The sequence below is a fragment of the Salmo trutta genome, unplaced genomic scaffold (genome assembly GCF_901001165.1).
Source record: "Salmo trutta unplaced genomic scaffold, fSalTru1.1, whole genome shotgun sequence".
Taxonomy (NCBI): Eukaryota; Metazoa; Chordata; class Actinopteri; order Salmoniformes; family Salmonidae; genus Salmo; species Salmo trutta.
This window is the reverse complement of record NW_021822910.1, coordinates 72,218-90,050: the sequence shown is the minus strand read 5'-3', so window position 1 is coordinate 90,050 and position 17,833 is coordinate 72,218. Positions and strand designations below refer to the sequence as shown.

At 46.2% G+C, this 17,833-nt stretch overlaps 1 protein-coding gene across 1 annotated transcript in view; it reads left to right on the top strand.

Annotated features, from left to right (window-relative positions):
- Nucleotides 1-2,508: 2,508 nt before the first annotated feature.
- LOC115186325 (voltage-dependent L-type calcium channel subunit alpha-1C-like) overlaps nucleotides 2,509-17,833 on the top strand; it is a gene marked incomplete at its 5' end in the record, with an annotated part of 26,007 nt that continues 10,682 nt past the window's right edge. Inside the window, 2 exons of the mRNA XM_029746007.1 lie at nucleotides 2,509-2,669; nucleotides 4,594-4,819. Of these exons, the coding sequence (XP_029601867.1) occupies nucleotides 2,509-2,669; nucleotides 4,594-4,819 (387 nt within the window). The remainder of the gene's footprint in view (nucleotides 2,670-4,593; nucleotides 4,820-17,833) is intronic.

Sequence of the window (17,833 nt, the reverse complement as noted above, 5' to 3'; positions counted from 1 at the left end):
CCCTTTGTCTCCTCCCTCCTCTTCTCTCCTCTCGCTCTCTCTCCTCCTCTCTCTCTCTCTCTCTCTCTCTCTCTCTCTCTCTCTCTTTCTCTCTTTCTTTCATCCCTTCTGGCTGCTGGATGGACCTGTATGTGTGTGTGAGTGTGCGGGTGTACAGTACCAGTCAAAAGTTTGGATACACCTACTCATTCAAGGGTTTTTCTTTATTTTACTATTTTCTACATTGTAGAATAATAGTGAAGACATCAAAACTATGAAATAGCACATATGGAATCATGTAGTAACCAAATATATTTTATATTTGAGATTCTTCAAAGTATCCACCCTTTGCCTTGACAGCTTTGCACACTCTTGGCATTCTCTCAACCAGCTTCATGAGGTAGTCACCTGGAATGCATTTCATTAACAGGTGTGCCTTGGTCAAAGTTAATTTGTGGAATTTCTTTCCTTCTTAATGCGTTTGAGCCAATCAGTTGTGTTGTGACAAGGTAGGGGTGGTATGCAGAAGATAGCCCTATTTGGTGAAGGACCAAGTCCATATTATGGCAAGAACAGCTCAAAGAAGCAAAGAGAAACGATAGTCCATCATTACTTTAAGACATGAAGGTCAGTCAATACGGAAAATGTCAAGTACTTTGAAAGTTTCTTCAAGTGCAGTCGCAAAAACCATCAAGCACTATGATGAAACTGCCTCTAATAAGGACCGCCACAGGAAAGGAAGACCCAGTTACCAGCCTCAGAAATTGTAGCCCAAATAAATGCTTCACAGAGTTCAAGTAACAGACACATTACAACATCAACTGTTCAGAGGAGACAGTGTGAATCAGGCCTACATGGTCGAATTTCTGCAAAGAAACCACTACTAAAGGACACCAATAAGAAGAGACCTGCTTGGGCCCAGAAACACGAGCAATGAACATTAGACTGGTGGAAATCTGTCCTTTTATTTTCAACAGGACAATGACTCAACACAACTCCAGGCTGTGTAGGGGCTATTTGACCAAGATGGAGTGCTGCATCAGATGACCTGGCCTCCACAATCACCCGACCTCAACCCAATTGAGATGGTTTGTGATGAGTTGGACCTCAGAGTGAAGGAAAAGCAGCCAACAAGTGCTCAGCATGTGTGTGAACTCCTTCAAGACTGTTGGAAATGCATTCCAGGTGGAGCTGGTTGAGAGAATGCCAAGAATGTGCAAAGCTGTCATCAAGGCAAAGGGTGGCTACTTGAAGAATCTAAAATCTAAAATATATTTTGATTTGTTTAACACATTTTTGTGTCCCATGTGATGTGCACCTTGTTCCTTGTTCCTCTATCAATGTGTGCCATGACTTGCCTACACAGAATCATGTACCTGTAGTTTCCATGACAATCACAATCAGGGAAGGTCCAGAATAAAGATTCATTCCAAAAGCTGAAGTTGCGGAGCCAATAGAATGCATGGTAGAATTAATGACAATTTATTTATCTTCCAGGTGAGGTCCCTATTGGTCCCTTGCCAGACACTTCTCAGATAGCCCGTTATTGTTTTCAGTGTCTGTGTCCCAAATGGCACCCTATTCCCTACATAGTGCACTACTTTTATGGGTCCTGGTCAAAAGTAGTGCCCTACATAGGGAATAGGTACCATGTGGATGTAACCAGTGTTATTCTGTCCATTGCTGTTATGTTATCTATCTCTGGTGTAACATTAGTGCTCTACAGACTCTTATGAATCATGTCAGGAGACAGTGGGCTCTAAACCACCTGTTGGTCTTAGTTGAACCGCTGCCTAATGTCCCCTTCACAGCTCCTCTCCTTTCTACTGCTCATCCCTCCCCTGAGAGACTGACTCCCTGCTCTGTTTCAAGACACAGTCCAACGTTCTCCAGCCTGCTGCACTGCTGCATGTCATGATCATTTGTTCACTTACTGAAACTGAGAAAATATTGCTCTTCTTCCTCTCTTCTTCCTCTCCTCTTCCTCTCCTCTTCCTCTCCTCTTCCTCTCCTCTTCCTCTTCCTCTCCTCTTCCTCTCCTCTTCCTCTCCTCTTCCTTTTCCTCTCCTCTTCCTCTCCTCTTCCTCTCCTCTTCCCTTCCTCTCCTCTTCCTCTCCTCTTCCTTTTCCTCTCCTCTTCCCTCCTCTTCCCTCCTCTACCTCTCCTCTTCCTCTCTTCTCCATCTTTCCCCTTCCACTTCCTTTCTCCCCTTCTCTCTCTCTCTCTCTCTCCCCCCTCTCTTTCCCTCTGTCTGTCTTTCTCCCCTTCTCTCTCTCTCTCTCCCCCCTCTCTTTCCCTCTGTCTGTCTTTCTCCCCTTCTCTCTCTCTCTCTCTCTCCCCCCTCTCTTTCCCTCTGTCTGTCTTTCTCCCCTTCTCTCTCTCTCTCTCTCTCCCCTCTCTCTTTCCCTCTGTCTGTCTTTCTCCCCTTCTCTCCTCTTTCTCTCCCCCCTCTCTTTCCCTCTGTCTGTCTTTCTCCCCTTCTCTCCTCTCCCTCTCCCTCTCTCTCTCTCTCTCTCTCCCTCCCTACAGTCGGTACTCACGGCGGTGGAACCGTCTGTGTCGTCGTAAGTGTCGAGCGGGGGTCAAATCCAGTGTGTTCTATTGGCTGGTGATCTTCCTGGTCTTCCTCAACACTCTAACCATCGCTTCCGAACACCATAAACAGGCTGACTGGCTCACAGATGCCCAAGGTACTGACACATCAATACCACCTTCAGAACACCATAAACAGGCTGACTGGCTCACAGAGGACCAAGGTACTGACACATCAATACCACCTTCAGAACACCATAAACAGGCTGACTGGCTCACAGAGGACCAAGGTACTGACACATCAATACCACCTTCAGAACACCATAAACAGGCTGACTGGCTCACAGAGGACCAAGGTACTGACACATCAATACCACCTTCAGAACACCATAAACAGGCTGACTGGCTCACAGAGGACCAAGGTACTGACACATCAATACCACCTTCAGAACACCATAAACAGGCTGACTGGCTCACAGAGGACCAAGGTACTGACACATCAATACCACCTTCAGAACACCATAAACAGGCTGACTGGCTCACAGAGGACCAAGGTACTGACACATCAATACCACCTTCAGAACACCATAAACAGGCTGACTGGCTCACAGAGGACCAAGGTACTGACACATCAATACCACCTTCAGAACACCATAAACAGGCTGACTGGCTCACAGAGGACCAAGGTACTGACACATCAATACCACCTTCAGAACACCATAAACAGGCTGACTGGCTCACAGAGGACAAGGTACTGACACATCAATACCACCTTCAGAACACCATAAACAGGCTGACTGGCTCACAGAGGACCAAGGTACTGACACACCAATACCACCTTCAGAACACCATAAACAGGCTGACTGGCTCACAGATGCCCAAGGTACTGACACATCAATACCACCTTCAGAACACCATAAACAGGCTGACTGGCTCACAGAGGACCAAGGTACTGACACACCAATACCACCTTCAGAACACCATAAACAGGCTGACTGGCTCACAGAGGACCAAGGTACTGACACATCAATACCACCTTCAGAACACCATAAACAGGCTGACTGGCTCACAGAGGACCAAGGTACTGACACACCAATACCACCTTCAGAACACCATAAACAGGCTGACTGGCTCACAGAGGACCAAGGTACTGACACATCAATACCACCTTCAGAACACCATAAACAGGCTGACTGGCTCACAGAGGACCAAGGTACTGACACATCAATACCACCTTCAGAACACCATGAACAGGCTGACTGGCTCACAGAGGACCAAGGTACTGACACATCAATACCACCTTCAGAACACCATAAACAGGCTGACTGGCTCACAGAGGACCAAGGTACTGACACATCAATACCACCTTCAGAACACAATAAACAGGCTGACTGGCTCACAGAGGACCAAGGTACTGACACATCAATACCAGTTGTTGGGGTACGCCCACACCATTCTGTTGTTGGGGTACGCCCACACCATTCTGTTGTTGGGGTACGCCCACACCATTTTGTTGTTGGGGTACGCCCACACCATTCTGTTGTTGGGGTACGACCACACTATTCTGTTGTTGGGGTACGACCACACCATTCTGTTGTTGGGGTACGACCACACCATTCTGTTGTTGGGGTACGCCCACACCATTCTGTTGTTGGGGTACGACCACACCATTCTGTTGTTGGGGTACGACCACACCATTCTGTTGTTGGGGTACGACCACACCATTCTGTTGTTGGGGTACGACCACACCATTCTGTTGTTGGGGTACGCCCACACCATTCTGTTGTTGGGGTACGACCACACCATTCCAACACAGAAAAGCTTCTTTATAATGAACTTAATGACCTTTTCTGCAAGGAAAACAATTTCACTCAATTCTAGGTCATATTCCATATAAATCTGTAAATACTGGACAGTTACTTTAAGTTATATACCCTCACCAACCTCTCTCTCTCTCTCTCGCCTCCTTTCTCTCTCTCTCTGTCTCTCTCGGTCTCTCTCTCTGTCTCTCTCGGTCTCTCTCTCTCTCTCTCTCTCTCTCTCTCTCTCTCTCTCTCTCTCTCTCTCTCTCTCTCTCCTCAGACATAGCCAACAAGGTCCTGCTGGCATTGTTTACAGGGGAGATGCTGTTAAAGATGTACAGCCTGGGTCTACAGGCCTACTTCGTGTCTCTGTTCAACCGCTTTGACAGCTTCGTGGTGTGTGGAGGCATCCTGGAGACCATTCTGGTGGAGACCAAGATCATGTCCCCGCTAGGCATCTCTGTGCTGCGCTGTGTGCGCCTTCTACGCATCTTCAAAATCACAAGGTATAGTACCACATAACACAGTCGCTAGGCATCTCTGTTCTGCGTACGCCTTCTACGCATCTTCAAAATCATAAGGTATAGTACCACATAACACAGTCGCTAGGCATCTCTGTTCTGCGTACGCCTTCTACGCATCTTCAAAATCATAAGGTATAGTACCACATAACACAGTCACTACTACATTAAAGCTAAATAAAAGACTGTGTCCCATTCTGTGGGGTAAAGAAAGCTGGAAGACAGTTCCTATGTGTATGGATGAGTCCCAAATGGCACCCTATTCCCTATGTAGTGGACTACTGTTAACCAGAGCCCTATTTCCTATATAGTGGACTACTGTTAAACAGAGCTCTATATTTACATTTTAGTCATTTAGCAGACACTCTTATCCAGAGCGACTTACAGTAGTGAATGCATACATTTCATACATTTTTTTTTTTTTTCCGTACTGGTCCCCCGTGGGAATCGAACCCACAACTCTGGCGTTGCAAACACCATGCTCTACCAACTGAGCCACACGTAGTAGAGTGGACCACATCTAACCAGAGCCCTATTCCCTACATAGTGGACTACTATTAAACAGAGCCCTATTCCCTATATAGTACACTACATTTCACCAGAGCCCTATTCCCTACATAGTGCACTACTGTCGATCTGCTGTGGCTTTGCGAACAGCAACGTAAAATGACCTTCCATCTAGCAACAGTCGACATGTTATCCATGACTAACGCCTACAGTTTCCATCAGTCACCATCCAATGGTACTTGTCCTCTCTCTATCACACTATCCATGTTACAATACCGTATGAGGAAGCGAAGGGAACACATTTTTAGTTGAGCGGATCCATTTCATTTCACCGTTAATGCGTTTTGAATTGTGGATAAGGAAGTGTGCTGACAGGGTTCACTAAATTCCAATAATATAGTAATGTAGCTTTCAGCTAGTTCTACTGAGGCTATACAGTACATTGGTGCTGCTGGTGGACTCCATCACACAACTGCTCTCTCCATGGTTGTGTCCCAAACGGTACCATATGCCCTATAAACAGTTGAAATCGGAAGTTTACATACACCTTAGCCAAATACATTTTTCACAATTCCTGACATTTAATCCGAGTAAAAATTCCCTGTTTTAGGTCAGTTAGGATCACCACTTTATTTTAAGAATGTGAAATGTCAGAATAATAGTAGAGAGAATGATTTATTTCAGCTTTTATTTCTTTCATCACATTCCCAGTGGGTCAGAAGTTTACATACACTCAATTAGTATTTGGTAGCATTGCCTTTAAATTGTTTAACTTGGGTCAAACGTTTCGGGTAGCCTTCCACAAGCTTCCTACAATAAGTAGGGTGAATTTTGGCCCATTCCTCCTGACAGAGCTGGTGTAACTGAGTCAGGTTTGTAGGCCTCCTTGCTCGCACACGCTTTTTCAGTTCTGCCCACCAATTTTCTATAGGATTGAGGTCAGGGCTTTGTGATGGCCACTCCAATACCTTGACTTTGTTATCCTTAAGCCATTTTGCTACAACTTTGTAAGTATGCTTGGGGTCATTGTCCATTTGGAAGACCCATTTGCGACCAAGCTTTAACTTTCTGACTGATGTCTTGAGATGTTGCTTCAATATACCCACATCATTTTCCATCCTCATGATGCAATCTATTTTGTGAAGTGCACCAGTCCCTCCTGCAGCAAAGCACTCCCACAACATGATGCTGCCACCCCTGTGCTTCACGGTTGGGATGGTGTTCTTTGGCTTGCAAGCCTCCCCCTTTTTCCTCCAAACATAACGATGGTCATTATGGCCAAACAGTTCTATTTTTGTTTCATCAGACCAGAGGACATTTCTCCAAAAAGTACGATCTTTGTCCCCATGTGCAGTGCAGTCTTTTTTATGGCGGTTTTGGAGCAGTGGCTTCTTCCTTGCTGAGCAGCCTTTCAGGTTACGTCGATATAGGACTCGTTTTCCTGTGGATATAAATACTTTTGTACCTGTTTCCTCCAGCATCTTCACAAGGTCCTTGGCTGTTGTTCTGGGATTGATTTGCACTTTTTGCACCAAAGTACGTTCATCTCTAGGAGACAGAACGCGTCTCCTTCCTGAGCGGTATGATGGCTGTGTGGTCCCATGGTGTTTATACTTGCGTACTATTGTTTGTACAGATGAACGTGGTACCTTCAGATGTTTGGAAATTGCTCCCAATGATGAACCAGACTTGTGGAGGTCTGCAATTGTTTTTCTGAGGTCTTGGCTGATTTCTTTTGATTTTCCCATGATGTCAAGCAAAGAGGCACTGAGTTTGAGAAGGTAGGCCTTGAAATATATCCATAGGTACACCTCCAATTGACTCAAATGATGGCAATTAGCCTAACAGAAACTTCTAAAGCCATGACATCATTTTCTGGAATTTTCCAAGCTGTTTAAAGGCACAGTCAACTTAGTGTATGTAAACTTCTGACCCACTGGAACTGTGATACAGTGAATCTGTTTGTAAACAATTGTTGGAAAAATGACTTGTGTCATGCACAAAGTAGATGTCCTAACTGACCAGAGGTCAAAGGTCCTCTTCTTCTGTCACTTTAAAGCCACGTGTATAACAGGTGCCTCCCTCCCTTCCTCCTGGCCACCACTACTAATCTCAGAGTTTAGTTTAACTCACCCTCCATGTTTACCTTACCCCTGACCCCTATTCAGAGGACACAAGAGGAGAGAGAGAGGGTAGAGAGAGAGGGGAGAGGAGGAGAGATTTGGTGAGAGAGGGGAGAGATGGGGTGAGAGAGAGGAGAGGAGGAGAGAGGGTAGAGGACAGAGAGTTGAGTCAACAGTGGAGTAGAGAGGAGAAAGGAGGAGAAAGAGGGGAGAGGAGGAGGGGAGAGAGGAGTGGAGGAGGGGGTAGGGAGGAGAGGAGGAGGGGGAGAGAGGAGTGGAGGAGGGGGTAGGGAGGAAGGGAGGAGGGGGTAGGGAGGAAGGGAGGAGGGGGTAGGGAGGAAGGGAGGTATTGGTATTTTATTAGGATCCCAACTGTTGCGAAAGCTGCAGATGCTCTTCCTGGGGTCCACACAAAACATGAAACATAATACAGAACATCAATAGACAAGAACAGCTCAAGGACAGGACTACATGAATTTAAAAAAGGCACACGTAGCCTACATATCAATACATACACACAAACTATCTAGATCAAACCATCTGGGTCAAATAGGGGAGAGACGTTGTGCCGTGAGGGGTTGATTTATCTGTTTTTTTAAACCAGGTTTGCTGCTCATTTGAGCAATATGAGATGGAAGGAAGTTCCATGCAATAATATCTCTATATACTGTAACTGTACACTTTCTTGAATTTGTTCTGGATTTGGGGACTGTGAAAAGACCCCTGGTGGCATGTCTGGTGGGGTAAGTGTGTGTGTCAGAGCTGTGTGTAAGGTGACCTTGCAAACAATTTTCACAATAATGTTTCTAATAAAAATAAGTGATGCAGTCAGTCTTTCCTCAACTCTTAGCCAAGAGAGACTGGCAGCATAGTATTTATATCAGCCCTCTGATTACAATGAAGAGCAAGACGTGCCACTCTGTTCTGGGCCAGCTGCAGCTTAACTAGGTCTTTCTTAGCAGCACTTGACCACATGGCTGGACAATAATCAAGATAAGACAAAACTAGAGCCTGCAGGACTTGCTTTGTGGATTGTGGTGTCAAAAAAAGCACAACATATTTTTATTACGGCCAGACCTCTCCCCATCTTTACAACCATTGAATCTATATGTTTTGACCATGACAGTTTACAATCTAAGGTAACGCCAAGTCATTTAGTCTCCTCAACTGGTTCAACAGCCACACCATTCATTACCAGATTCAGCTGAGGTCTAGAGCTTAGGGAATGATTTGTACCAAATACAATGCTCTTAGTTTTAGAGATGTTCAGGACCAGTTAATTACTGGCCATCCATTCCAAAACTGACTGAAACTCCTTGTTCAGGGTTTCAGAGACTTCATTAGCTATGAATCAACTCATTCTATAGCTAGAGGACTCCTGACATCTCCAGGAGTGATGAATATAATGTTGTTGTCTAGTACTGTCTTTCTGCTAGCTAGGGCCAACTACTTTAAGTGCTACCGGTCTTCCCAGTGTCCTACTTGGTGTGTGAACTGCTCATCATTTGCAGATAGTTGTTGACCTCCTTTTTACTAGAGGCTGCTCGCCTACTAATCTCACTGCAACCTCCCTCCAGATCTCTGTTCTCCTACTAATCTCACTGCAACCCCCCTCCAGATCTCTGTTCTCCTACTAATCTCACTGCAACCCCCCTCCAGATCTCTGTTCTCCTACTAATCTCACTGCAACCCCACTCCAGATCTCTGTTCTCCTACTAATCTCACTGCAACCCGCCTCCAGATCTCTGTTCTCCTACTAATCTCACTGCAACCCCCCTCCAGATCTCTGTTCTCCTACTAATCTCACTGCAACCTCCCTCCAGATCTCTGTTCTCCTACTAATCTCACTGCAACCCCCCTCCAGATCTCTGTTCTCCTACTAATCTCACTGCAACCCGCCTCCAGATCTCTGTTCTCCTACTAATCTCACTGCAACCCCCCCTCCAGATCTCTGTTCTCCTACTAATCTCACTGTAACCCCCCTCCAGATCTCTGTTCTCCTACTAATCTCTCTGCAACCCCCCTCCAGGTCTCTGTTCTCCTACTAATCTCACTGCGACCCCCCTCCAGATCTCTGTTCTCCTACTAATCTCTCTGCAACCCCCCTCCAGGTCTCTGTTCTCCTACTAATCTCACTGCGACCCCCCTCCAGGTCTCTGTTCTCCTACTAATCTCACTGCAACCCGCCTCCAGATCTCTGTTCTCCTACTAATCTCACTGCAACCCCCCTCCAGATCTCTGTTCTCCTACTAATCTCACTGCAACCCGCCTCCAGATCTCTGTTCTCCTACTAATCTCACTGCAACCCCCCCTCCAGATCTCTGTTCTCCTACTAATCTCACTGCAACCTCCCTCCAGATCTCTGTTCTCCTACTAATCTCACTGCAACCTCCTCCAGATCTCTGTTCTCCCTACTAATCTCACTGCAACCCCCCCTCCAGATCTCTGTCTCCTACTAATCTCACTGCAACCCCCCCTCCAGATCTCTGTTCTCCTACTAATCTCACTGTAACCCCCCTCCATGTCTCTGTTCTTCTACTATCTCACTGGGCAAACACCCCTCCAGGGCTTCTGTTCGCCTACTAATCTCAGCTGCAACCCCCCTCTCCAGGTCTCTGTTCGCCTACTAATCTCACTGCAAACCCGCCTCCAGATCTCTGTTCTCCTACTATCTCTCTGCAACCCCCTCCAGATCTCTGTTCTCCTACTAATCTCAGCTGCAACCCCCCCTCCAGATCTCTGTTCTCCTACTAATCTCACTGCAACCCCCGCCTCCAGATCTCTGTTCTCCTACTAAATCTCACTGTCAACCCCCCTCCAGATCTCTGTTCTCCTACTAATCTCACTGCAACCTCCCTCCAGATCTCTGTTCTCCTACTAATCTCACTGCAACCCCCCTCCAGATCTCTGTTCTCCTACTAATCTCACTGCAACCCCCCTCCAGGTCTCTGTTCTCCTACTAATCTCACTGCAACCCCCCCTCCAGATCTCTGTTCTCCTACTAATCTCACTGCAAACCTCCCTCCAGGTCCTGTTCTCCTACTAATCTCACTGTAACCCCCCTCCAGGTCTCTGTTCTCCTACTAATCTCACTGCAACCCCCCTCCAGGTCTCTGTTCTCCTACTAATCTCACTGCAACCCCCCTCCAGATCTCTGTTCTCCTACTAATCTCACTGCAACCCCCCTCCAGATCTCTGTTCTCCTACTAATCTCACTGCAACCCCCCTCCAGATCTCTGTTCTCCTACTAATCTCACTGCAACCTCCCTCCAGATCTCTGTTCTCCTACTAATCTCACTGCAACCCCCCTCCAGATCTCTGTTCTCCTACTAATCTCACTGCAACCTCCCTCCAGATCTCTGTTCTCCTACTAATCTCACTGCAACCTCCCTCCAGATCTCTGATTACTACTTTGTTTCCTTTTCTGTCTCCCTTTCCTCCAACCCTAACCACTCAGCCCCTACCTTCTCTCTCTCTCTCTCTCCCACTACTCTCTCCTCTTCTATCCTATCATCTCTCCCTTCTGCTAAATGCTTCTCCCTCCTGTCAGAGGATTCTGCCTCTTCAATCCTACTCTCCTCCCTTTCCGCATCCTATGACTCGCACTGTCCCCTTTCTTCCCGGCCGGTTCGGCCCTCCCCTCCTGCTTCGTGGCTAAGGGACTCATTGCGAGCTTACAGAACAGGGCTGCAGGCAGCTGAGCGAAAATGGAGGAAAACTAAACTTCTGGAGGACTATCATCCTTTCACACCCTCCTCTCTACCTTCTCTTTCTCTGTATCTTCTTCTAAAGCCACTTTCTACCACTCTAAATGTCATATGTCTGCCTCTAACCCTAGGAAACTCTTTTCGACCTTGTCCTCCCTCCTTAATCCTCCACCCTCTCCCTCCTCCCTCTCTGCGGAAAAAGGTTGACGACATCTGCTGCTCATTCACTCAGCCTATTGAGTCCACTGGTCTCCCTCACACAGAACTACCCTACGCCTTGACCTCTTTCTCCCTCCTCTATCCAGATGACTTCCTGTTGTCTGGCTGCCCGACAACCTGCCCACTCGATCCCATCCCCTTCTCCGTTCTCCAGACCATCTCTGGAGACTTTCTCCCATTCCTCACTTCCCTCATCCCTGACAACTGGCTACGTCTCCTCTGACTTCAAAATGGCCCGAGTTGCTTCCCTCCTCAAGAAACTTGACTCATCTGACGTCAAAAACTATAGATCTGTATCCCTTCTTTCTTTTCTTTCCAAAATACTTCAGCGTTCTGTCTCTGATCAACTTCCTCGTTATCTCTCTCAGAACAATCTTCTTGAACCTAACTAGTCAGGCTTCAGGACGGGTCACTCAACCGAGACTGCTCTTCGCTGTGTCACGGAGGCTCTCCGCACTGCCAAAGCTGACTCACTCTCCTCTGTTCTCATCCTCCTAGATATATCCACTGCCTTCGACACTGGGAACCATCAGATCCTCCTCTCAAACCCTCTCAGGGCTGGTTGTCTCAAGCTCTGTACACTCTGCATCCTATCTGGCAGGCCGCTCCCTACCAGGTGACATGCAGAGGATCTGTGTCTGCACCACATACTCTCACTACTGGTGTCCCCCAGGGCTCGATTCTAGACCCTCTTCTCTCTATACACCAAGTCACTCGGCTCCGTCATATCCTCACATGGTCTCTCCAATCATTGCTATGCAGATGTCACTCAACAACTTTTTGCCTTCCCGCCTTCTGACACCAAGGTGGCAACACACATCTCTGGTTGCCTGGCTGATACCTCAACTGGGATGTCAGCCCACCACCTAAAGCTCAACCTCGACAAGATGGAACTGCTCTTCCTCCCGTGGACGACCTGCCCGCTCAAAGACCTCTCCGTCACGGTTGACAACTCTACAGTGTCACCCTCCCAGAGTGCAAAGAACCTTGGCGTGGCCCTGGACAACACCCTGTTGTTCTCTGCAAACATCAAAACAGTGACCTGTTCCTGCAGGTTCATGCACTACAACATCCGTAGAGTAAGACCCTACCTCACACAGGAAGCGGTGCAGGTCCTAATCCAGGCACACGTCCTCTCCCGTCTGGACTACTGCATCTCGCTGTTGGCTGGGCTCCCTGCCTGTGCCATCAAACCCCTGCAACTTATCCAGAATGCTTCCAGCCGAAGCTCGCATCCACTACAAGACCATGGTGTTTACCTACGGAACAGCAAGAGGAACTGCCCCTCCCTACCTTCAGGCTCTGATCAAAACCCTACACTCCAACCTGAGTACTCTGTTCTGCCACCTCAGGTCTCTTGGTCCTCCCACCCCTATGGGAGGGCAGCTCCCGCTCAGCCCACATAGCTCTTCTATGTCCTGGCACCCCAATGGTGGAACCAGCTTCTCCCTGAAGCTAGGAGAGCAGAGTCCCTGGTCATCTTCCCAAAACATCTGAAACCCTACCTCATCAAACAGTATCTTACATGATCCTCCTCCTCACCTCAAAAAAACTTAACCAGGACTTGCACTTGACCCCCCCCCTGCCAACTCTACTGATAGCTACGTTATTGAAAAAAATGACTTTAGAATTCAAACTTAAAATGTTTTTAGTTCATTATTAGTTTTTTTTATGGATGAATATGACGGCTCACTGTTCATTGTTGACATTTTCTGCCTAAGTTTGCCCACTTTGCCAATGAACTAATCATTCAAATAATTGCCAACATCAAATGGTTTTGTGATTAATAAGCCATCTGATTCAATGAAAGATGGAGTTTAATTTGTCTTTCTGCCCTTAAAACTTTTTTTTCTCCATCATTCTTTAGATCATTGATCTTGGCTTCATAATACAGTTTCTTCTTCTTTTTGTTGAGTTTAGTCACATAATTTCTCAATTTGCAGTAAGTCAGCCAGTCAGATGTGCAGACAGACATATTATCTCATTTCAACCATACAGTTTTTCACTTCCTCATCAATCCATGGAGTTCTAACTGTCAGTTTAAGAGGTACATGCTTATCAATAATCGGAAAGAAGCAATTTCACAAAGTGCAGCGTCTGGATGCTCCGTATTAATCACATCAGACCAACAAATATGTTTAACATCATACACACTCGTTTGTATGATCTCTTAAACACTGTTTTAGCCCAGCTGTTGGAACCTTTTTTTAGGGGGTAGATCAGATAGATTGTAGCTTCCATCTATGTAATTGTCTGCATCATTTCTAATCCCCCATATATATATATATATATATATATATATATAATATATATATATATATATATATATATATATATATATATATATATATTTCATATGTGTTATTTCATAGTTTTGAAATCTTCACTATTATTCTACAATTTAAAAAATTGTAAAAACAATTTAAAACCTTTGAATGAGTTGGTATGTCCAAACTTTTGACTGGTGCTGTATAATAGCAACACCTTCCCCATAAGTATCCCTGTCTCTTCTATAGATGTTATATCCTTGTATTGCTACTGCTAAACGCAGCAAAAAAAGAAACGTCCCTTTTTCAGGTCCCTGTCTTTTAAAGATAATTCGTAAAAATCCAAATAACTTCACAGATCTTCATTGTAAAGGGTTTAAACACCGTTTCCCATGCTTGTTCAATGAACCATAAACAATTAATGAACATGCACCTGTGGAACGTTCGTTAAGACACGAACAGCTTACAGACGGTAGGCAATTAAGGTCACAGTTATGAAAACTTAGGACACTAAAGAGGCCTTTCTACTGACTCTGAAAAACACCAAAAGACAGATGCACAGGGTCCCTGCTCATCTGCATGAATGTGTCTTAAAAATGCTGCAAGGAGGCATGAGGACTGCAGATGTGGCCAGGGCAATAAATTGCAATGTCCGTACTGTGAGACGCCTAAGACAGCGCTACAGGGAGACAGGACGGACAGCTGATCGTCCTCACAGTGGCAGACCACGTGTAACAACACCTGCACAGGATCGGTACATCCGAACATCACACCTGCGGGACAGGTACAGGATGGCAACAACAACTGCCCGAGTTACACCAGGAATGCACAATCCCTCCATCAGTGCTCAGACTGTCCACAATAGGCTGAGAGAGGCTGGACTGAGGGCTTGTAGGCCTGTTTTTAGGCAGGTCCTCACCAGACATCACCGGCAACAACGTCATCTATGGGCACAAACCCACCGTTGCTGGACCAGACAGGACTGGCAAAAAGTGCTCTTCCCTGACGAGTCACAGTTTTGTCTCACCAGGGGTGATGGTCGGATTCACGTTTATCGTCAAAGGAATGAGCGTTATACCGTGGCCTGTACTCTGGAGCGGGATCGATTTGGAGGTGGAAGGTCCGTCATGATCTGGGGCGATGTGTCACAGCATCATCGGACTGAGCTTGTTGTCATTGCAGGCGATCTCAACGCTGTGCGTTACAGGGAAGACATCCTCCTCCCTCATGTGGTACCCTTCCTGCAGGCTCATCCTGACATGACCCTCCAGCATGACAATGCCACCAGCCATACTGCTCATTCTGTGAGGGATTTCAGGTGGGTTGGTGGAAGAGTGGGGTAACATCTCACAGCTAGAACTGGCAAATCTGGTGCAGTCCATGAGGAGGAAATGCACAGCAGTACTTAATGCAGCTGGTGGCCACACCAGATACTGACTGTTACTTTTAATTTTGACCCCCCCTTTTTTCAGGGACACATTATTCCATTTCTGTTTGTCACATGTCTGTGGAACTTGTTCAGTTTATGTCTCAGTTGTTGAATCTTGTTATGTTCATACAAATATTTACACATGTTAAGTTTGCTGAAAATAAATGCAGTTGACAGTGAGAGGATGTTTATTTTTTTGCTGAGTTTATATCATCAAATGAATTATCTAAGTGAGTTTCAGAAATGGCTAATATATGGATGTTATCTGATGTTAGCAAGTTATTGATTTCATAAACCTTATTTCTACGGCTACATATATTAATATGGGCTATATTCAGCCCTTTTGTCACGGTTGTCGTAGGATGAAGCGGACCCAAAGTGCAGTGTGATTATCGTTCCACATATTTTATTGAACTGTGAAACTATGCAACACAACAAGAAACCGTGACGCAGCGGTGAAACATGCACTAACTCAAAAACAATCTCCCACAAACCCAGGTGGGAAAAACACCTACTTAAGTATGATCTCCAATTAGAGACAACATCCCAAACAAAAACCCAACATAGAAATACAAAACTAGAACATAACAACATAGAAAATCTGAACTAGAAAAAAAAACAGTCACGCCCTGACCTACCCTACCATAGAAAATAACAGCTTTCTATGGTCAGGACGTGACACCTTTCCTGAGGGGCTTATCAGAGATAGACATAATATGGAAAAGAACAAACAAAGCAAGAGAAAAAAGAACACATTTAGCAGTCCATTAATCAATTGGTGTGTAAGTGTGTGTGTGTGTGTGTGTGTGTGTGTGTGTGTGTGTGTGTGTGTGTGTGTGTGTGTGTGTGTGTGTGTGCTGCGGGGTTGAAGCTACGAACCCATAGGCTTGGTTCTCTAATCCCTTCCAGGCTTTTGGGAGGGAGGGTGGACAATGAGCCTTTTATATCGGATATAAGCAATATCCCCAAGCGCTCTGGCAGCTTTCATGCCCAGGATAAGTTATATTCTCCTTTGGAGCACAGCTTCAGGATAATCTTTGTTGAGAGAGATGTACGTTCCCCTCAAGTTATTGGCTCTTTCCAGAACCGCTACCTTGTCCTTGAACCTCAAGAACTTGAATACTATCGGCCTGGGCCTGTCTGTGTGTGTATGTTTGTGTGTGTGTGTGTCAGTTTATCAGAAGATCTACAGGTCTCCTAGCCAGTCCCCTGAGAGGACAGGTGTGTTTGTGTTCATGTGTGCTTTCCTAGTCTTCCTATACGTGTGAGTCCCACCCTGTGTTGTGTCTTTACTATGGACTAAGTGATATATGACATGCTATTTTATCAAATCAATGGTCTCTTCTCATCAATGTCTGGTCTCTTCTCTCTAGTCACTGTCTGGTCTCTTCTCTCTAGTTACTGTCTGGTCTCTTCTCTCTAGTCACTCTAGTCTCTTCTCTCTAGTCACTGTCTGGTCTCTTCTCTCTAGTCACTGTCTGGTCTCTTCTCTCTCTTCTCTCTAGTCACTGTCTGGTCTCTTCTCTCTCTTTTCTCTAGTCACTGTCTGGTCTCTTCTCTCTAGTCACTGTCTGGTCTCTTCTCTCTAGTCACTGTCTGGTCTCTTCTCTCTAGTCACTGTCTGGTCTCTTCTCTCTAGTCACTGTCTGGTCTCTTCTCTCTAGTCACTGTCTGGTCTCTTCTCTCTCTTTTCTCTAGTCACTGTCCGGTCTCTTCTCTTCTCTCCCTCTCTCTACACATCCTGTCAGCATGGGCCTATGACTGTCTGGTCTCTTCTCTCCCTCTCTCTACACATCCTGTCAGCATGGGCCTGTGACTGTCTGAATGTTGACCTGCTAGACTGACACCCCCTATGGTCCAGTGGTGGCTGGTGGCACTTCAAATCGGAGGACGGGCTCATAATAATGTCTGGAATGGAACGGTATCAATCACATGGTTTCCATGGTTTCCATGTGTTTGATAGCACTCCATCGATTCCATTCCTGCCATTATTATGAGTCGTCCTCCCCTCACCAGCCTCCTCTGCTATGGTCCCCCTACGTTTCCCCTACCTACTGTACCAGTCCATGCAGTCACTGTTCAGTCTCACTGCTCTTCTCCAAGCCTGGGGGGTCCCTCAGTCTAATCAAAGCCTGCTCAGTCCAATACAGTACTACACCAGCCCTCAGTCCAATACAGTACTACACCAGCACTCAATCCAATACAGTACTACACCAGCCCTCAGTCCAATACAGTACTACACCAGCCCTCAGTCCAATACAGTACTACACCAGCACTCAGTCCAATACAGTACTACACCAGCCCTCAGTCCAATACAGTACTACACCAGCCCTCAGTCCAATACAGTACTACACCCAGCCCTCAGTCCAATACAGTACTACACCAGCACTCAGTCCAATACAGTACTACACCAGCACTCAGTCCAATACAGTACTACACCAGCCCTCAGTCCAATACAGTAATACACCAGCACTCAGTCCAATACAGTACTACACCAGCCCTCAGTACAATACAGTACTACACCAGCACTCAGTCCAATACAGTACTACACCAACACTCAGTCCAATACAGTACTACACCAGCACTCAGTCCAATACAGTACTACACCAGCCCTCAGTCCAATACAGTACTACACCAGCCCTCAGTCCAATACAGTACTACACCAGCCCTCAGTCCAATACAGTACTACACCAGCACTCAGTCCAATACAGTACTATACCAGCCCTCAGTCCAATACAGTACTACAC